Raw genomic sequence first — 22,635 nt, forward strand, 5'->3', positions numbered from 1 at the left:
AATTCCTAATCTGCTCAAGTAAGGGAAACTGAGAATGGCCCGCTGTAACAAGGGGCCAGATGGATTGCATCAGACTGCTTGGGTCTGACCATTACAACACAGGCTAGCCAATCCACAGCACTACAACAGAGATCCAAGCAAAGGCTCCAAAGCACCAACAATCAGAAAAGATGGCCTCTCTGCTTTCCTTCAACAGCTTCATGTCAGCTCAGAACGGATCACTGACTGTATCTCTCGCATCGCTCCTCAAAGAAGTGCATGGTCCGCTCGAGAGGATTTATAAACAATCTCACGCTTCACTCTTCCTGAAACCCCATCAGGCCCCACCCCTCCCTTCCCCAAAATCCCCACAGCCTTGTTTCCACATTGAGCCCCCCTCCCCTCTCTGCCCCTCTCAAAACAAGGCCACAGCAGTGGACCAACGTCTGTGGATGAGCAAGGTCAGCTGGTGCAACTCAATCACTTGGACTTTAGTTCAGTTATCAGTAGACTACACATCCAACTAAACTAAAGCTGACCAACGCCACCGTGAATGGTCACCCTCACCTGAATCAGCATCGCATTGTTCTAATGCTCAATTTCTGTGTTAAAAAAAAAGTGAGTATTTGTGCAGGAAGACAACATAATGTCAGCAGCGTACATTCTTGCTTGTGGGGGTCAGATCACCCCAAGTGGCCAGACCACTCTTTGGAGGTATTAGCCTAGCCGGGTAGGCAGAGAGGGGACAGACAAGCCTGCCCAGATTAGGCCTTTTGTTTGGGCTCAGAAGGATCTGGGGGCCACGAGGGAATTAAACTAAGCAGTCTGTGTGAATGGGGGAACCACTTATCGGGCGACGACAGCAGGTGAGATTTTGCCCGAGCGACTGGCGTCCGTCCTTATGCTGTCTGCTGAACTTTTCAGCGGCCCGATCAATTTTTCAGAAGTGAGAGTGTTTCTACTTATCTCAATAAGTGGGGGAAAAAATCAAGAGCCTATGTTGAGTACAAATATGTCTTTTGAAGGCCTAAACAGAGCCCAGCCAAAAACTCCAATAACATTTTGATCAACTTTGAGGGACCGCTATGACCATGCAGGATCATCCATACCAAGCGTGACAATTTTCCTATTTATGTAACAGCATGCAAAACTTGAGCCTCCTACATAGTTTAGTTTGAGGTATGGGCTTGTGAACTTTGACAAAAAAAAAAAAGAGGCCAAACAAAATCAACACCCTCCTCCCCCTATACAACTGGCTGTAACTTGGAAAGTATTGATCTTACATAAAAGTAATTTCACAGTGTGTCTCCTGGGTAACATAGGTACACCTGGTAATGTTTTCAGAATTTTTGAGACCTAAGTGCGTGGGCCAATTGGTGGTTCAATTGGTGGTGGAATGACCCAGAGGGAGTGGGTTTGCCATATGTTGGGGAATTCCGTGGGGACAGTGGGAACTTTTATCTCAGATTCAGATTCGGCAGATATATGATCGCAGCACCATATGATCGCAGCAGACTGAGTGCTAAGAAGGAGAGAGGGACAGAGTAAAAGAGAAATAGAAAGAAAAAAAAAAACACGGCAAGAACTTAGGGAGAGGGATAGCCTACTGAGAGATAAGGCTGCCTTACACAAGGTAGAACCCGTGGCAACAGGGACTTTCCCTTGGTATGGTCAGATAGTGCCCACTCAGCTGAGGTGAAAGTTGTCACCTTGACCGCTAAATTCTCTGATCAAAACTGAAACTAAAATGCTGAAACACGTAGGCAGGTATTTAAAAAACAGCCATGTGAAATGAAAGGCTTTTAAACCATAGAACCCTCAAGAGTGTCTTAGATTTTATAACCACCATAACCAATCATAACCATGGGGGATCCCTTGAATGAGATCATGGTGCACCTTATGAGAAGTATGAATCACTCAGGGTGGGATGCTGATATGGGCCTGATTCACAAAAGTGTAAAAAAAAAAAAAATTTGCGTTACACATTAGGCTACTTTCAAGACAAAAACTGTGAATAGACATTTACAAACACGTTAGTTGTGGCTAGATGTCTCAGATTCAATTCAGAACCAGTGCTGATATCTTGATACTTTGTGGCTATCAGGGATCAGGGTGAACTTTGTTTGATTGTTATATAAGGCTATTAGCTAGCAATGACTGGGACTCTTTTGAGACTCGAAAGTCTGGTTTGAGTAATTAAATGTGTGATACTTTCTTGACAAAGGCAACCTTCACAATCTAACATTGATTAGCCTACTACAATAAAGTGACTGCATAAGATCACGTTATTAAGGAGGCTAGCATGGCACTGTTGACGCCAGCTCAAGTTGAACAAGCTGGCACAAAACGGCTAACGTTAGTGCCAACGCAAGACACTTTCATTTTCATTGGTGTACAGGCGTTATATGTTAATTGCAAATGTCAACTTTCTCAATTATATCTAGTTAATGGCTTCGGATATTATGAAATTAAATGTAAATATAGCTGCAAGCAGCAATGTGGGGGCCAAGCAGTCAGTTCAGCAGGCCAGATTTGCCATGCAACTCAATGCCGTGGCATCAGGCATATAGCATCAAGCAGTCAAAGCAAGTTCCATGTCAAACAACCCAAGAATGGCTGAGTTACAAGGTCAAGTTTCACATCAAAACATAACTGATTTTGTGGGGCTGAACCAGGGCTGAGAGTCGCCGCCCCCTCACCCAGCCAACCCACCGCCACTGCCCGTCCCACCCCGCCCCACCCTTGCACGCACGCATTAGAATGAACTTGATGGAACTCGGTGTCATCAGTTTCACATCAAAAATAAAATTACAGAGCCCCCTAGAGGTCAAAGGTCACCAAATTTCTTGAGCGTCCTCCTGGTGGGTCCTGAGGACCATGTACTAAGTTTTGTTTTTGATACATGAAAGCGTTGCTGAGATATGAGCTCACTTCCTGTTTGGCGGCTTCGCCGCAAATTTCGATTGGCTGTTACAGGCGAACGCTTCAGTCAATTGTTCCAGAAAAAAATACACTGATAAGGCATGGTCTGAAGATGATCTCTGCCAATTTTGGCGAGGATCAGCTGAAATTTGTGACTTGCGAATACTTATTCATGTTTTTGATTAAATCCAATATGGCGGCCAAATCAATTATGTTGATGTCACAAGTTGTCCTCTGTTGACCTAAGGACCTTCCACAGTATTGTCAGATACCACTAGTGCATTTTAATTCTAAGCACAACAGCAGCTAAAGGCCAAAAGGCATGTGTCTTAATTGCAGCGCCCCCTAGAGGTCAAAGGTTACCAAAATTTTTGAGCGTCCTCTTGATGGGGTCAGTAGTCTATATACTACGTTTGGTTATGATACATGAAAGGGTTGCTGAGATATGAGTTCACTTCCTGTTTGGCGGCTTCGCCACAAAATTTGATTGGCTGTTACGGGCGAACGGTTTTATTTCCGAAGACAAAAAGTAATTCGCTAAAGTAGCGTGTTCTGTAGATGATGTGTGTGAAGTTTGGTGTCGATTGGACAAAATTTGTGACCAGAGAAGCCGTTTTAGTGTTTTTGATAAAATCCAAAATGGCGGAAAATCCATCATGGCGGAAAATGACGTCATAGGGTGCGTTGAACTCGTCTTGGCCCAAGGAATCCAACGATACCTCATTTTTGACAATCGGTCATACGGGTCAGAAGTTACGTGCGTGAACGCACGTCCAACTTTGGCCTGTTGGTGGCGCTAGAGCGGTCAAGGTGCCAACATGAAACTTGGTGAAATTGACCATGAGACTGTCTTCAATCAGTGTGCCAAATTTCACAACTTTTCACCAGACGGTTCTATGGGCTGCCATAGACTCCAATGGCGGAAGAAAGATGTTAAATAATAATAATAAATATAGCTGCAAGCAGCAATGTGGGGGCCAAGCAGACTGTTCAGCAGGCCAGATTTGCCATGCAACTCAATGCCGTGGCATCAGGCATATAGCATTAAGCAGTCAAAGCAAGTTCCATGTCAAACAACCCAAGAATGGCTGAGTTACAAGGTCAAGTTTCACATCAAAACATAACTGATTTTGTGGGGCTGAACCAGGGCTGAGAGTCGCCGCCCCCTCACCCAGCCAACCCACCGCCACTGCCCGTCCCACCCCGCCCCACCCTTGCACGCACGCATTAGAATGAACTTGATGGAACTCGGTGTCATCAGTTTCACATCAAAAATAAAATTACAGAGCCCCCTAGAGGTCAAAGGTCACCAAATTTCTTGAGCGTCCTCCTGGTGGGTCCTGAGGACCATGTACTAAGTTTTGTTTTTGATACATGAAAGCGTTGCTGAGATATGAGCTCACTTCCTGTTTGGCGGCTTCGCCGCAAATTTCGATTGGCTGTTACAGGCGAACGCTTCAGTCAATTGTTCCAGAAAAAAATACACTGATAAGGCATGGTCTGAAGATGATCTCTGCCAATTTTGGCGAGGATCAGCTGAAATTTGTGACTTGCGAATACTTATTCATGTTTTTGATTAAATCCAATATGGCGGCCAAATCAATTATGTTGATGTCACAAGTTGTCCTCTGTTGACCTAAGGACCTTCCACAGTATTGTCAGATACCACTAGTGCATTTTAATTCTAAGCACAACAGCAGCTAAAGGCCAAAAGGCATGTGTCTTAATTGCAGCGCCCCCTAGAGGTCAAAGGTTACCAAAATTTTTGAGCGTCCTCTTGATGGGGTCAGTAGTCTATATACTACGTTTGGTTATGATACATGAAAGGGTTGCTGAGATATGAGTTCACTTCCTGTTTGGCGGCTTCGCCACAAAATTTGATTGGCTGTTACGGGCGAACGGTTTTATTTCCGAAGACAAAAAGTAATGCGCTAAAGTAGCGTGTTCTGTAGATGATGTGTGTGAAGTTTGGTGTCGATTGGACAAAATTTGTGACCAGAGAAGCCGTTTTAGTGTTTTTGATAAAATCCAAAATGGCGGAAAATCCATCATGGCGGAAAATGACGTCATAGGGTGCGTTGAACTCGTCTTGGCCCAAGGAATCCAACGATACCTCATTTTTGACAATCGGTCATACGGGTCAGAAGTTACGTGCGTGAACGCACGTCCAACTTTGGCCTGTTGGTGGCGCTAGAGCGGTCAAGGTGCCAACATGAAACTTGGTGAAATTGACCATGAGACTGTCCTCAATCAGTGTGCCAAATTTCACAACTTTTCACCAGACGGTTCTATGGGCTGCCATAGACTCCAATGGCGGAAGAAAGATGTTAAATAATAATAATAATAAGAAATCATAGAAACACAATGGTTGCCTCGCAGCTTCGCTGCTTGGCCCCCAAATATAGCTGCAAGCAGCAATGTGGGGGCCAAGCAGGCAGTTCAGCAGGCCAGATTTGGCATGAAACTCAATGCCGTGGCATCAGGCATATAGCATTAAGCAGTCACAACAAGTTCCATGTCAAACAACCCAAGATTGGCTGAGTTACAAGGTCAAGTTTCACATCAAAACATAACTGATTTTGTGGGGCTGAACCAGGGCTGAGTGTCGCCGCCCCCTCACCCAGCCAACTCACCGCTGCAATCGCCCCTGCCCGTCCCACCCTGCCCCACCCATGCACGCAATCATTAGAATTAATTGAATGGAACTTGCTGTATCAGTTTCACATCAAAAATAAAAGATCGATTGAGATATGATCATGCTTGCTGTGATTTCAATGCCCCATAGAGGTCAAAGGTCACCAAATTATTTGTGCATCATCAGGATGAACCAGACGGTTCTATGGGCTGCCATTGACCTCCATTGCAGAATAATGCAGCAACTACAGGCCAAAATACATTTTTGCCATTTACAGAGCCCCCTAGAGGTCAAAGGTCACCAAATTTCTTGAGCGTCCCCCTCATTGGGTCCTGAGTGCATGGACTAAGTTTGGTTATGATAGATGAATGGGTTGCTGAGATATGAGCTCACTTCCTGTTTGGCGGCTTCGCCGCAAATTTCGATTGGATGTTACAGGCGAACGCTTCTGTCAATTGTTCCAGAAAAAAATACACTGATAAGGAATGGTCTGAAGATGGTCTCTGCCAATTTTGGTGAGGATCAGCTGAAATTTGTGACATGCGAATATTTATTCATGTTTTTGATTAAATCCAATATGGCGGCCGAATCAATTACGATGACATCACAAGTTGGCTTGGGTCGGCCTAAGGACTTCCAACAGTATTACCAGACACCACTAGTGCGTTTTAATTCTAAGCACAACAGCAGCTACAGGCCAAAATGCATTTTCACTAATTACAGCGCCCCCTAGAGGTCAAAGGTCACCAGATTTCTTGAGTGCCCTACAGATGGGGATATAAGTCCATGTACTAAGTTTGGTTATGACAGATGAAAGGGTTGCTGAGATATGAGCTCACTTCCTGTTTGGCGGCTTCGCCGCATATTTCGTTTGGCTGTTACGGGAAAACGGTTTTAGTTCCGAAGATGAAAATCGATAACTTTTGTGCGGCTTGGTCTGAAGATGTTATGTGCTAAGTTTCGTGAAAATCGGACAAACTATGTGAGGCGTGAAACTTTTTAAAGGTTTTTGACAAAATCCAAAATGGCGGAAAATCCATCATGGCGGAAATTGACGTCATAGAGTGCGTTGAACTCGGCTTGGTCCAAGGATTCCAACGATACCAAATTTTTGACAATCGGGCAAACGGGTCAAAAGTTACGTGCGTGAACGCACATCCAACTTTGGCCTGTTGGTGGCGCTAGAGGGTTCGACAGGGAGGCATGAAACTTGGTGAAATAAAATATTGGAGTGTCCCCAATCAGTGTGCCAAATTTCACAACTTTTTACCAGACGGTTCTATGGGCTGCCATAGACTCCAATGGCAGAGGAAAGATGTTAAATAATAAATATAGCTGCAAGCAGCAATGCGGGGGCCAAGCAGTGCGCTATAGCAGGAATGGTGTTGCCATGGCAGGAGCAAGCACTCACAGCAAGTTTGATTGCAATTGGATAAAGAACGGCTGAGAAATAAGCTCATTTACTTTGTTAGAGCGCCCCTAGATGCCAAATTACACCAATGTCCTTGTGTGTTCTCACAATCAGCTACCATGTCCCTCTACCAAGTTTGGACTTCATACACCAAAGTGTTGCTGAGATGTGAGCTCACATTCTTTATTACAGCACCCCTAGAGGTCAAATGAGACCACTTTCCTTACATGTCCTCACAATCAGCTAATATGTCCATGTATCAAGTTTGGACTTCATACAACGAAGCGTTGCTGAGATTTGAGCCCACTTCCTGTATTACAGCGCCCCCTATAGAGGCCAAATGATGCCAATTTCCTACTGTGTCCTCACAATCAGATACCAAGTCCCTGTACCAAGTTTGGACTTCATACATCAAAGAATTGCTGAGATACAAGCTCACATCCTGTATTGCAGCGCCCCCTGTAGAGGCCAAATGACGCCAGTTTCCTAGTGCATCCCCACAATCAGGTACCAAGTCTCTATACCAAGTTTGGACTTCGTACATCAAAGCGTTGCTGAGATACAAGCTCACTTCCTGTATTGCAGCGCCCCCTATAGAGGCCAAATGATGCCAATTTCCTAGTGCGTCCTCACAATCAGATACCAAGTCCCTGTACCAAGTTTGGACTTCATACATTAAAGCGTAGCCGAGATGTTAGCCCACTTCCTGTTAGGCGGCATCGTCGCCATGTGTGATTTGCTGTCACGGGCAAATAAACTTGAAATTAAAAAATCTGACAAGTATCGTTTGTGCGGCTCGGTCTGAAGATCATCTCCGCCAAGTTCTGAGAAAATCGGATGAAATTTGTAACCGCTGAAACTTTTCGTAGAGTTTGGACTAAATCCAACATGGCGGAGGTCCAATATGGCGGAAAGTGACGGGATAGGGGTCGATGAACTTGGGATGTTCCAAGGATTAAGACGCTACCTCAATTGTGAAAATCAGACAAAAGAGTCAAGGATCACGCGCATGAACGCATGTCCAGCATTGAACTGGTGGTGGCGCTAGAGTGTTCAATGTATATGCATAAAAATTGCTGTGAGTGATTGGGACAGTGTCCTGACTAATGGTATCGAGTTTTGTTATGTTAACTCAAAGCGTCACGGAGATGTTAGTCCACTTCCTGTTTGGCGGCTTCATCACCATATTTGATTGGCTGTTACAGGCAAACAAAAATGAAATTGAAAAATCTGACAAGTATCGTTTTTGCGGCTCGGGCAGAAGATCATCTCCGCCAAGTTCTGTGAAAATCGGATGAAATTTGTAACCGCTGAAACTTTTCGTAGAGTTTGGACTAAATCCAATATGTCGGAGGTCCAATATTGCAGAAAGTGACGGGATAGGAGTCGATGAACTCGGGATGGTCCAGGGATTCAGACGCTACCTCAATTGTGAAAATCAGACAAAAGTCAAGGAATACGCGCATGAACGCATGTCCAGCATTAAACTGGTGGTGGCGCTAGAGTATTCAATGTATATGCATAAAAATTGCTGTGAGAGATTGGGACAGTGTCCTGACTAATGGTACCGAGTTTTGTTATGTTAGCTCAAAATGCCACAGAGATGTTAGTCCACTTCCTGTTTGGCAGCTTCATCGCCATATTTGATTGGCTGTCACGGGCAAACAAAAATGAAATTGAAAAATCTGACAAGTATCTTTTGTGCGGCTCGGGAAGAAGATCATCTCCGCCAAGTTCCATGAAAATCGGATGAAATTTCTGACCGCTGAAACTTTTTGTAGAGTTTGGACTAAATCCAATATGACGGAGGTCCAATATGGCGGAAAGTGACGTAATAGGGTTCATTGAAATTAGGTCGGTCCAGGGATTCCAACGGTGCCTGATATGTGAAAATCGGACGCACCGTTCAATGGTCACATGCGTGAATGCAATCCAGGTTCGACCCATTGGTGGCGCTAGAGTGTTGGGCATAGAGTTCTGTAAATTGGTGAGAGTCATCATGGGACAGTGCTGAATCAGTGTGCCAAATGTCATAACTTTAGACCCAGCGGTTCAATTTTCGGCCAGATTTTGACCTGTTGGTGGCGCTAGATGGCTGGGTTTAGAGGTCCGTAAATGAGTGTGAGTGGTCAGTGGAGTGTCCCGAAACTTTCTGCCAAAAAATCTGAACTTTTTAGCCAGGCGTTCTATGGGCTGCCATAGACTCCAATGGCAGAAGTGTAATAATAGGAAAAGCTAGTAACTCAATGGGTGCCTTCGCAGCTTCGCTGCTTGGCCCCCAATAATAATAATAGTAAGAATTCATAGAAACACTAAGGGTTGCCCTGCAGCTTCGCTGCTTGGCCCCCAAATATAGCTGCAAGCAGCAATGAGGGGGCCAAGCAGAATAGGCCGGAGTAGCCACGGTGACAAGATAGAACTCAGCAGACATCCGGGATCAACAGGGCTGAGTATTGCCACCGCCTCCGCCAGCCAGCCCCCCCCCCCCCCCCCCCCACCTAATCACCCCAGCCCGTCCCACCCCGTCCTGCCCTACCCTGCCCTTGCACTCACGCATTAGAATTAACTGGATGGAACATGTTGTCATCAGTCTCACATCAAAAAATAAAAGATTTATATAACACATCAGCAACTACACATCAAAATGCAATATTGCTAATTGCAGCACCCCCTACAGGTCAAAGGTCACCAAATTTTTTGAGCGTCCTCCTAATGGGGTCATGAATATATGTAGTAAGTTTGGTTATAATACATGGCAGGGTTGCTGAGATATGAGCTCACTTCCTGTTTGGCGGCTTCGCCACAAATTTCGATTGGCTGTTACGGGCGAATGCTTTTGTCAATTGTTCCAGAGAGCAATATATTGATAGGTTATGGTCTAAAAATGGTCTGTGCCAATGTTGGTGAAGATCAGATGAAATTTGCGACCCGCGAAAACTTTTTGATGTTTTTGATTAAATCCAATATGGCGGCCGAATCAATTACTATGACATCACAAGTCGACATGGGTCGGCTTAAGGACCTCCAACAGTATTACCAGACACCACTAGTGCGTTCTAATTCTAAGCACAACTGCAGCTACAGGCCAAAAGGCATGTTTCTTAATTACAGCGCCCCCTAGAGGTCAAAGGTCACCAGATTTCTTGAGCGTCCCCCTGATTGGGTCCTGAGTCCATGTACCAAGTTTGGTTATGATAGATGAATGGGTTGCTGAGATATGAGCTCACTTCCTGTTTGGCGGCTTTGCCGCAAACTTCGATTGGCTGTTACTCGCAAACGGTTTTAGTTCCGAAGACAAAAAGCAATGCATTAATGAGGTATGGTCTGAAGATCATGTGTGTCAAGTTTGGTGACGATCGGACAAAATTTGTGACCTGTGAAAAGTTAGTTTCACTTTCACTAAAATCCAAAATGGCGGAAAATCCATCATGGCGGAAAATGACGTCATAGGGTGCGTTGAACTCGGCTTGGTCCAAGGATTCCAACGATACCTCATTTTTGACAATCGGGCATACGGGTCAAAAGTTACGTGCGTGAACGCATGTCCAACTTTGGCCTGTTGGTGGCGCTAGAGTGCTCAAGGGGCTGACATGAAACTTGGTGAAATTAAATATGGGACTGTCCCCAATCGGTGTGCAAAATTTCACAACTTTTTACCAGACGGTTCTATGGGCTGCCATAGACTCCCATTCGGGAAGAAAGATGTTAAATAAATATAGCTGCAAGCAGCAATGTGGGGGCCAAGCAGGCAGTTCAGCAGTCCAGATTTGGCATGAAACTCAATGCCGTGGCATCAGGCATATAGCATCAAGCAGTCACAGCATGTTCCATGTCAAAGAACCCAAGAATGGCTGAGTTACAAGGTCAAGTTTCCCATCAAAACATAACTGATTTTGTGGGGCTGAACCAGGGCTGAGTGTCGCCACCCCCTCACCCAGCCAACCCACCGCCACTGCCCGTCCCACCCCGCCCCACCCTTGCACGCACGCATTAGTATTAACTGGATGGAACTCGCTGTCAACAGTTTCACATCAAAAATAAAAGATCGATTGACATATGATCATGCTTGCTGTAATTTCAATGCCCCCATAGAGGTCAAAGGTCACCAACTTATTTGTGAATCATCAGGATGAACCAGACGGTTCTATGGGCTGCCATTGACCTCCATTGCAGAATAATGCAGCAACTACAGGCCAAAATACATTTTTGCCAATTACAGAGCCCCCTAGAGGTCAAAGGTCACCAAATTTCTTGAGCGTCCTCCTGGTGGGTCCTGAGGACCATGTACTAAGTATGGTTTTGATACATGAAAGCGCTGCTGAGATATGAGCTCACTTCCTGTTTGGCGACTTCGCCGCAAATTTCGATTGGCTGTTACAGGCAAACGCTTCTATCAATTGTTCCAGAAAAAAATACAATGATAAGGCATGGTCTGAAGATGGTCTCTGCCAATTTTGGTGAGGATCAGCTGAAATTTGTGACTTGCGAATACTTATTCATGTTTTTGATTAAATTCAATATGGCGACCAAATCAATTACGATGACATCACAAGTTGGCTAGGTTCGCACTAAGGACCTTCCACAGTATTGTCAGACACCACTAGTGCGTTTTAATTCTAAGCATAACAGAAGCTACATGCCAATAGGCATATTACTTAATTACAGCGCCCCCTAGAGGTCAAAGGTCACCAGATTTTTCGAGTGCCCTACTGATGGGGATATAAGTCCATGTACTAAGTTTGGTTATGGCAGATGAAAGGGTTGGTGAGATATGAGCTCACTTCCTGTTTGGCGGCTTCGCCGCATATTTCGTTTGGCTGTTACGGGAAAACGGTTTTAGTTCCGAAGATGAAAATCGATAACTTTTGTGCGGCTTGGTCTGAAGATGTTATGTGCTAAGTTTCGTGAAAATCGGACAAACTATGTGAGGCGTGAAACTTTTTAAAGGTTTTTGACAAAATCTAAAATGGCGGAAAATCCATCATGGCGGAAATTGACGTCATAGAGTGCGTTGAACTCGGCTTGGTCCAAGGATTCCAACGATACCAAATTTTTGACAATCGGGCAAACGGGTCAAAAGTTACGTGCGTGAACGCACATCCAACTTTGGCCTGTTGGTGGCGCTAGAGGGTTCGACAGGGAGGCATGAAACTTGGTGAAATAAAATATTGGAGTGTCCCCAATCAGTGTGCCAAATTTCACAACTTTTTACCAGACGGTTCTATGGGCTGCCATAGACTCCAATGGCAGAGGAAAGATGTTAAATAATAATAATAATAATAGTAAGAATTCATAGAAACACTAAGGGTTGCCCTGCAGCTTCGCTGCTTGGCCCCCAATAATAAGAAATCATAGAAACACAATGGGTGCCTTCGCAGCTTCGCTGCTTGGCCCCCAATGATGTTAACGTTAGTCACATCACAGCAACTGGCACCTGTAACGTTACTTACTTTGGCTGTTAACGCACATGACGGTCCTTTCACATGTCATGTTTGAATGATAGGCATTTTTTATTCATGTATAAAACATTTTCGTGAAAAACAATGTTTTGTATTTTATATTCACTTAAAAGCGAACTTTGCGAGTTTAACTGCCGTTCAAAGTAACGTTAAATGTTGCCATTTGTATCATTACTTCAAATTTCGTTGGCTAGCTGACTAAAGTTAACATTTTACATTGCAGTCGGCACTTGCTCAAAGTTTCATAGCGTTGCCATCTAACAGTAGTCCTAGCAGACAAAGAGGCGCAATATTAATCGTTACTGTATTCAGAGTATCCAGTTTCAGGAAGACAACGAAAAGGCTGTACTTACGTTCGTTATTTAAAACCGGAACAAAACTTTAACAATACTCTTCGACCTTCTGTCTGTCTCAAAGTGCTTGTAATGAGTGTTGGGATTACAGTTACACGCCACGGAGCAAAGCATGGGAAAGCGTTCAGGCCCCTGCACCGCCTACACACCCCTCCCCTCAGCGTCGCGAGACTTCATTTAACCCTTTCGCGTCTCGTGCTGTGCACTCTAGGTTCATTGACTTCAGTAACTTGTCAACAACAATACACAGTCAGCAAATCCGCTCCGCAATAAGATCATCGAGATAACGAATTCAAATTGTGTCCTGGTTGTTTTGAGGGATTTATTCCACCAGTTGCTTGAAATAAAAAGTAGGCCTACACTGAATTAAATCTGGACTGTCATAATGATTCAATTCCATTTGGGTATACAACGAGATGAAAGCCTTGATTCAAGATTGCGAAATGAAAGGTAGGCTATGCAGGCTAAAATGGTGCAGCCTACAAGTGGCATCAGTAAAAAGAAAACTAGACCTATTTATTTGGAGAGTCCTTACTCTCATGAAGCCATGTGGGTTTGCCATAGGCTTACAGATGGAAGAAAGCTTGATGGACATGAACGCACAGACAGCAATGTCTTGTTCCAGCGTCCACCATTTTCTTATGGATTAGCCGCACAAAAGAACATCTGTGCAGAGTGGGATGAGATGTTTTGTCAATAGGAGTCATCTCTGTTTACTCTGGCTTGTTAGAGCAGTTGTCATTTTGTAACTTTTATCTAAGGAGGTTTAACTTAAGTAGGCCTTTGATGTAGGCCTACACAAACTACCTCTAAACAAAGAAGTTACTGAAAGTAGGCCTAATAAACACCTCTCTTCATACACAACCTATTTTTACAGTCTATGTACACAACCTGTCTTTACTTGCTCAGATGATTGTGATTTGTGAATATGGCAACAATACACTATGATACAACCTGTGTAGACATGTTTTGTACCGGTATGCCTGTTTATAAACTGTGGAAGCCTACTTCGATATGAAAGAATGTGCAGCTCCCATTTGAGAGTGATGACTGACCCTCAACACATCCAGCCTTGTGAGCCTCCAGCCACAGAAACACTTTATACAGATACAATGAGTAAGATTAGGGCACAGTGATTAGGGCCCGAGGCTGCTAAATAACAAATACTGATGTGCAGTCCAGTATTTTTCAGTCTCTTTTCAAAGTTACGTTGCAAACTGCATGTAAATTGAAATAATTAGTACAGGAAGCTAAACCAAGAGTGGGAGTGTAGTTTGGTTTATTTTTAGCCACCTTAATTGAATGTGTACTTCAAATAAGAGGAATGTAAAAGGTCACTTCTTTCCCTCACACATTTTTATTGCTGGAAAAAAACCCTGGCCAAGCCAAGCCAATCCAACATAACCTTGTTGGATGACTGGTCCGACAAACAAATTCCCTCTGGTCTGCCAAGTTAATCAAAAGTAAACTTATTTAGCAGTCATTCACTGTTAAAGTCCTGCCTGGCATGAAGGGAAACTTTGTGGGAAAACCGGGAGGAATGTTGGGAAGCGAACCAATCAGAATCCCAGGAAAACACCACACATCTGTGTGTCTAAGCATGTGAGGAACAGACCACTCCCTCTGACTACACCCAGTTAAGATTTACCAGGTTACAGCCGTAACCATATGCTGGTTAAGGGAGTTCTTCTCACCATGTCTGTAAAGTGGAGATTTTCATTGCGGTCATCACTGAACAGTATTACAACAAGCTGGCCAGTTGCTAAGGGGTGAAGAAGCCCAGTATGTTCAATGGGAAAACTGCTCAGGGGAAAGTGACACTCTGCTGCCCTCTGCAGGACAAATGTATAACTACACATTTTATGAGGCCAGCCGCCACAAGTATTGCCCTGAGTTAACCTGTGAGTGTTGAGCAATGTCTCATGAGAAAGATAAACACAACCTGGGAATAAACCGCTCATATCGCTGCTGTTAGATTCCAAGAGCACAATTAATGAAAATAACATCTTAGAGCAGGGGTTCCCAACCTTTTTTGGCAGGTGACCCTATTTTGATGTCGCAAAACATTAGCGACCCCAAGCATTCACAACATCTTGTGAGAGTGCACATCTCATCTCTGCTGTAACATCCAGTCGAGAGCGGTATTTTGAATTTCAAGTATGATTACATTGATTGATCTTCATCAAAGATCTCATGCGGGCTGTAAAATTTGTATTTACATAGCTAGATTGTAATGGAGGATCCATACTAGTTTCATGAGGTTTTTAATATATATATATATATATATTATTTAATGTATATTCTTATGTAATGTACTGGTCAATTCTAAGATACCCAGTATCTCAGTCATCCCATTTGAATTTCAGGTGACCCCACATGGGGTCCCGAGCCCAAGGTTGGGAAACAGCAAAGAAGTTCAGTGAAGTTAAGTGATCATGTATATCTTTATTTGAAAACTATTTCAGGACAACCACATTCTCTTTTGTACAATATTTACACATACACAGATAAAAACAAACAAAACTATCTCGAACAGCCTTACACACTTACACATGTGAAGTAGGTATGAAGAGACCGCTGTTAAGCTGCAACAGATATCAAGTGGTAGTGATACAAGTAGTCATCAAATGACTGACACACACATTTCACACCTTACACAAGGGCTTCCTGGGCAGTACTGATACTCTGTAGACCTAATGAAACCTGGATGATGATGACAAGAATTGGTTTGTTGCTTAGAACAGTTTGATAATGAATGACGAGTATACTTTTGTGCTTGTACTTCTTACTACAAATAGAAACTACATAAAAGATGGTGGTTGATGCCCTTAACCAGTCTGGACAATCAAGCTGAACATGCATCAGAGTCCATTAGGGTGTTCTGGTAAATGAGTTCCAGTTCAGCTCCTATTCTATACAGCTAATTTAAAGGGGAAAAAAATTAAATAAAAAAAAAAAACAGCTTCAGTGAATCCATCTAATCAGCGACTGTGGACATGCAGTTGTTGGTGCACAGCACTCTAATTGCCATTGGTTAGATATTTTGCACTTGGCCAGAACAAACATGTTAGAAGGCCATGGTTAATTAAACTTTATAAAGAAGAAAATTGTTGTCTCACAGAGAGCGCCTGTCAGAGTTAAAAACCTTTGCTGGATACTTGCTTTGCCAAACATTTCAACACTGCCTTACTGGGCACAAGAGAACCTCTATGATGCACTTCAAGCCATAGCAGAGTCCTTCGGGTTACCATGGTTGGAAACAAACAGTCAGAACACTGTCATTTACTAACCCAGGCGTACACACTTGCTGCAGTCATAAACAAATCTGCCCCTCTGTGTGTCCAGCCGTGTTTGCAACACATGGGAATATTCCATGCCTCCTCTTGCCAGAGGACCTTTTCTGTAAACAAACCCAATCCAGCACCAGCTCTGTGGGCACTACAAGCAGTCCATTACCGGGCAGGTTGCCTTATAATCTCCAGATATTACTATTACATGTGGTTCAGTGAATTTGTTCATTTAAAAAAAAAAAATTGTAGTGGTCAAAACATCAGTCAGGGGTGCTTATGTGACGTATAAAGAACACTGTTCACAATGATAACGACTGAAATTGAAAAATAAACAGGTGGACAAATGACTTTCTTCCTGGAATATGCACAAAGCTCTTTTAACACACTCTCATACACACACACAAACCTACACACACTTACAAAATAACTTCTACTTGTGTCAAAAAAAAAACAACAAAAAAAATGCACACAGAATAGGTTTTTTTCAATAGCTCTAAACAACATTAGTGTACAGCTGGGCGGCATTTTGTGATTCATCATTTCACATGCTTAATCTCATCTCTCCTTAGGTGCGGCACATTCCTTTTTTAAAGATGTCTGCTACAAAAGCTACTTAAACATGTATCTTATGCATGCAGTAGTCCACTACAAAGGAAGGGATATACCCATCTCATGTCATACCAAAAATACAAAATGACTCCAGACACTCAAGACACACTCAGCCAAATAAATAAGCTTATATTCATAAAATATCCCCCAAAAAAGATAAATTGTGCAATTTACAGTTCATAATAATCACAATTATTGGCAGTAAGTATGGCTACTGTGAATTAGAAAGAAGACACTGATTCATGACTGAACGTCCTGTCGCTATATCGGAAGTTTTTAAGGCAACACTATAGTAGAAGGAAACATCTGTGCTACAACTGATCAACAAAAGCAGTCTGCTACACTGTACATGCCTGGTCACAAATCACTTGGAAGAGTCAAGCTCTTTTGTTTTCTCTACCTACAGATCAGGGACATGGGCTGGCGGCTGCACACCGACCCACCGAATCTCACATTACAAGAGAGAGAGAGAGAGAGTTCATATAAATTGCGGCATGCAGATACATGTAGTGTGTTACTCTAGTCTAGAGCAAACCGTGTAGTGTTGTTCATGTAAATAGTAGCCTTTCAACTTTGGTCATTCAGTACAATGTCCTTATTTTCTTCCCATATGAGTAATTTAATGGTTACTCAAATGCTTATTCCCTGATAGCGTAGTGTGCCCTGTGAACTCCTGTCCTGTCCTGTCCTGTCCTGTCCTGTCCTGTCTGAGGGGAGGAGGAGGAGGAGGTGACTTGAGAACTCTTTTGTGGAGGATTTAAAAATGTACCCAGCTGGGCTGAGGGGCTGAGCGCAGCAAGGAGGCTTTTGCAAATGAGAAGGCCCAAGTGCAGAAAGCCTCCTAAAGCTGAGAAGGCTGTTTGTTAATATCATTGTCCTTGTTAAGTCTATACTGTGTTAGCGAAAATATAGGGTTGTGTAATTAAGACATATCAAGCTATCAAAACTATCCCACTAAAATTATACTGAACTCAACTACTGAAATGGCAGCATTTCATGTCATGCTCAGCAGCAGTTGTTGTGATATCCTGGACAGAAACATCACAGGGCAAGATACTGTTTATGGTGATGCACCACAAATCAAACAACAACAAAAAAGAAAACAACACTTCTTATTTACTGTGTACACGTGGCGATGTTCCCTATTCAAAAAAGAATATTGTAAAAAGGCATAAAACTGTGATGTGTGTGGTGATGTCATTTCCAACAAGGCTTAGGTGTTCTTTCCTGACGGCAGCTGAGGTTGATGGGAAAGTGAACTCGATGTTTGGCACTTCCGTTGTCGCCGCGCCTGAGTCCGACCACCCTCGGGCTCCTCACATCTTCCTGTTTCGGCGGCCCAGGTTGTAGTAGTATGACAGAGTGACCATGAGGAAGAGCAGGCGGCTGAGGAGGAGGAGAATGGCTGAGTTGGAGAAAAGGCCCAGCTCTATGAGAGTGATGGAGGTCACTGAAGAGTCAAGAAAAAGAGATGGACATTAGTTTAAGGCCTTAATAACAATGCCACATAAGGCCAACGCAATCCGCTTTCATGTAATGTCAATACAACTCCACCTACACCAGCATCGCACTTTGCCACCGCTGCCGTGTAGATTACGATTCAGTGCTATTTTGTCGGCTCCCATGCATAAAATCCATTGCTCATCCAGTGTTTACCAGTTACAAACGTCGATGCTGATGTGCGTGGCAAGTGACGGCACCAACTGTAGCCAGTTTTAAATCTAGACTTAAGACCAAACTGTTCTCAGATGCTTTCTGCTAACTGCACCGAGTTACAAATTCTGAATATGCCTTTATAATTATTCTACCTGGTCTTTTATTACTTTTTTACTACTTTTGCCTTTGTTTTTGCTTACTAATTATTCTTTATTTTTAAATGATTTTACCTTGTGTTTTCTTTTTATTATGATCTTTACCTTTTGAACTATTCTTTGACTATATTGCCCTTCTATGCTTTTATTTGTTATTATTGTTTGGTTTTGTTTATGTAAAGCACATTGAATGACCTCTGTGTATGTGTGACAGAGTGCAGCGCATCTGTCAAGGACAAAGGCAGTTTTCCCGCTGCAGCACAAACAATGACTTTTGTTGGAATGAATATAAAAGCCTATGTATTACGATATGTGTCTGGTTGTAACATTGATTGAGGACATGTGAAGTTGTGTGTGTGTTTAAGGCCTGCTGTGTGTCAAAGAGCAAAGGTAATTCCACACGGGAACATGTTTATGTGAGTGTATGTACGGGAAATGAAGACGCAATATGCGTCGGGCCGACTGTAGCATATTCTATCTGTACGGTAATGTAAGCGATAAGCGCGCATTTTTAACATCAATGCTTACTAGCCGATAGCGAGAAATGTTAGGTCTGTATGTGGAGATATGTATTAACATGCTTACCTGGTTGCCTGTTTGTAGTGTCTTCCGGGTATGGGGAGCAAACTGAGGTGCATGGCACGGAGAACTTTTGTGCGTTCTTTTCGCGCTTTGAAGTGAGAAGCGCTCATTGGAGCAGGGGTGTCTAGACGGTTTATATTTGTTTCCTTAATGAGGTTTTGTTGGGCATGATAGTAAGTGCACATGAAAGTAATGTGTATTGCCTGGATGTTGTGTTGTCCAAAATACGGGGCGTATGCGTTAACTGATTTATATCGTTACATGGTGGAGACCTGTGTTTTAAATGGGGGCTGTTTAGCTCAGACGGGAGATTCCTCTGTAGCGAGGTCATTCCAAAAAGACCTCAGAGGTAGGCCTAGTTATGCGTGGGCATCGTCCCGGTGTTTATTTCTTATTTTGACTAAATGCTTTGTATTTTTGTTTGTCATCATTGTTTTGTTTTTGTATTAACCTGCCGGCAGTCTAACAAAAAAAGAATAATAAAAGAAAAGCCTTTTGACTACAACGCAGCATTTGTACATCCTTCAGTCTGAGCCACCATCCGCTCGGGCGCACTCCTTTACTGTATGAAATGCGCTATATAAATAAACTTGACTTGACACTCCTGTCGACGACAGTGTGCGTTGGCCTTTAGGGCTATATGTTATTGTGAAATGAGCATTTTACTGAGATACTGTGCCTACAAAAAAAAAAAAGTTAAAACACTCCTGACTTTATCTGGATTTGTTGTTATTTTTTCATGAAAGATTACATTTTAATTGAATGTTACTATATGTAATCAGGATTTATGTTTTTAGGATGTAAAGCTCCCCATCACAGCACTTTTTAAGCTATTATAGTAAGCACTGGCACATTGAAAAACACGATTCTGTCTCTCAAGACTCTGAAATATTATTATTGACAATGAACTCTGCATGCAGGTATGATCCAACCACCGCACCTCCATTCTATACCTGTACCATAGCCTGCTAACTGTACTCATTAGAGAGTGCTGCCTGTAGGCTGGATACTGTGAAGGTTCTTGTTGGCAAGTCAACATGTGTGCTACCAAAATCACCACAAGAGGGCGATGTTGCTCCTAGGGAAGTCCAGTCCAAATCAAAAGACCCAGGTGTAAGGAGGGTCACATTAGAGTCTCATTCAAGCATGTAGGAATGCACTGAGATGTACCCATGGCACCTCACCTATAAACTGGATGGCAAAGTAACAGGCTTCGCTCAGCAGGGTCCACTGGAGAATGACCTTCTCAGTGGTGTACAGCCCATTCCACATGATAAGGGAGAGACCTGTGGAGGTAACACACGCACACGCACACACACACACACACACACGCAGCAGTAGAGGGTCAGAGGTAAGAGTGACAGACACAGAGGGGTCATGGGAAAGCCAAAGTGGTGTGTGACAAACTCAAGGTCTAGTTGCTTACAGATATTCTGTGAATGTCTCAGTCCATCTGTCACACTCTGCAGTGTTTTTTCCTCCCTAGATAACACCCTGCCATTTGGCTTCCTTGTGCTGCCCAGGGGATGTGCCCTGTTTGCCCCCCCCCCCACAGTAATACTGATTGATCGGGTGTCAACAACAACTGAGGAGGCGGTACGTGTAGTGGAGGAATGATGTAATCAAATTCACATTCAAAAGTAAATTCAGCACTCACTGATGCACTTATTCTTACTGTACTCTACCTTTTTTAAATTGTCCTATAATTGTTGAGAGAATTGCTTTGTTGTTAGTCGCTTTGGTTAAAAATGCGTCAGCCAAATGTAATGTAATGTAATGTAATGTAGTCACTGGGGGCACTGAAAATTGCACTGAAAATACCTATGTTCTCCACCTAGAGCTGTGGGTGTGTTCTATCTCCATAGGCATGTTCTCCACCTAGAGCTGTGGGTGTGTTCTATCTTTAAGCGGATTCAGCGACAAGGGTAAACAAAGGGGAGTGGGGGTGAGCAAGAACACAGTTACTATTTGTGTGTGCGTGTCTGTGTGAGAGAAAGAAAAAGGACTGAGTGTGGAATGCATGTGTGTGTGCGTGCGTGCGTGCGTGCGTGCGTGTGTGTATGAGCGAGCACGCGCGCGAGAGAGAGGGAGAGATAGAGAAACCATGAAAGAGAGAGGGACAGAGAGAAAGAAAGAAAGAGAGAGAAAGAGAGAGAGAAAGAGAGGGAGAGAGGCTTAACTGGACAGGAATGTTGACGCTTCTGGCACAAAGTGACCCCCCCCCCCCCAACCTCCCCACCACCTCACTCCTCGGTGCTCTACCTTCATCTATGAAAATCCCACACAATCTGCGTGGTTCCCTTAAAGCCCTCCAACGCAGCACGCCGTCAAGCTGCCACTGTAGCAGCACTAAGGCTTAGTTAAAAGCCCTAAGCCCTCACAACAGCCTCACCTCACTCTGCCTCTTCCACAGTCTGGGAGACAGGGGAATTATGGCTTCCAAAACATGCTTTTTCATCTTCTCTGTGTACGCTTGTGTTTGTGTGTGTGTGTGTGTGTGTGTGTGTGTGTGTGTGTGTGTGTGTGTGTCAGGATTGTGCAAAATTCCAGAATTTAATTGAAACTGGCTCTTAAATTCCAATTCAATTCTTGAATTTCACTGGCATTTCAATTGTGGTAGCAAACAGGAGGCAGAATTGCAATTCGAATTGTGCACAACCCTGGTGTGTGAGTGTTGGTGGGTGTCTGCCTTCCTTTCTCACATGAGCACACATAGACAGATGCAAAGATGTACAGAGTGAGAAAGACCGAGAAAGCGAGAGAAAGCAAGAACATGTGTGAGAGAGTGAGAGAGAGTGTAAGAGAGTGAGAGAGAGAGAGAGAAAGAGAACGAGAGATAGAAAAAGAGGGCTCATTGTCTGGCTGATGACAGTGGCGTACAGATGCAGGATTCCATGTGTAATTAAAAGAGTGAGTGGCATGGAGCATTTTCATCTGGAGGAATACTCCACCTCCCTCATTCTGCAGGCCACCCACGCCCCCACCCCCACCCCCTCCACCTCCTCCCAGTCCCCCTCGCCTCAGCATAGAGCCTACAGTGTGGGCCATCATATAAGAAGTATATTGTGTGCCTTTTGAATGGGAGTGAGGAAATGATGGTGTCTGTGTATGGGATTATGTGTCTCCAGTCAGACAAGGCTCTGTGTACAATATTCAGACTCAAATCAAAGAGCGGCTTCATCCAACACACAGAGAACCTCGCTTGTGTGGCTGACAAAGGAGGAGAGAGCTGGACAGTGATGGGGAGGGGGGCAAAGAGAGACAACAGATAACTGAGAAGAACTGGTAAGACACACAGACAAAGAGAGAGAGAACGAGAGAAAGAGAGGGGGAGAGAGAAAGAGAGAAAGAAAGAGCGAGAGAAAGAGTGAGAGAAAGGAAGAGATAATGGAAGAGAGAACAAAAGAGATCTTACTGAGCAGGGCTCCTCCGTAGAGACGTACAGAGAGACTCGTGGCTGTTTGCTCCTCTTCAAACACAATTTCATACAGCTGACTAGGGACCGTAAGGGCCTGCAGGTATACAGGGAACACACAAACACACACACACACACACACGCAGTCAATCACAAACTACAACAACTA

At 43.7% G+C, this 22,635-nt stretch overlaps 2 protein-coding genes across 3 annotated transcripts in view; both read right to left on the minus strand.

Annotated features, from left to right (window-relative positions):
- The window catches only part of cd82b (CD82 molecule b), a 31,065-nt gene extending 18,171 nt beyond the window's left edge, over window positions 1–12,894 (minus strand). The window contains exon 1 of the mRNA XM_076269260.1: window positions 12,760–12,894. The gene's annotated coding sequence lies outside the window, so the exon portion shown is untranslated. The remainder of the gene's footprint in view (window positions 1–12,759) is intronic.
- Window positions 12,895–15,184: 2,290 nt separating this feature from the next.
- The window catches only part of LOC143104937 (tumor protein p53-inducible protein 11-like), a 58,167-nt gene continuing 50,716 nt past the window's right edge, over window positions 15,185–22,635 (minus strand). For both annotated transcript variants that reach the window (XM_076269279.1, XM_076269270.1), the window contains 3 exons: window positions 22,467–22,563; window positions 20,236–20,337; window positions 15,185–18,108 (listed from right to left, as the gene is read on the minus strand). In XM_076269279.1, the coding sequence (XP_076125394.1) occupies window positions 17,975–18,108; window positions 20,236–20,337; window positions 22,467–22,563 (333 nt within the window). In that variant the 3' untranslated portion in view covers window positions 15,185–17,974. The remainder of the gene's footprint in view (window positions 18,109–20,235; window positions 20,338–22,466; window positions 22,564–22,635) is intronic.

The sequence above is a fragment of the Alosa pseudoharengus genome, unplaced genomic scaffold (genome assembly GCF_046254945.1).
Source record: "Alosa pseudoharengus isolate Yale_2024_CS ecotype anadromous, Long Island Sound unplaced genomic scaffold, YU_APseudo_1.1 YU_APseudo_1.1_scf_10, whole genome shotgun sequence".
NCBI classification, from domain to species: domain Eukaryota; kingdom Metazoa; phylum Chordata; class Actinopteri; order Clupeiformes; family Clupeidae; genus Alosa; species Alosa pseudoharengus.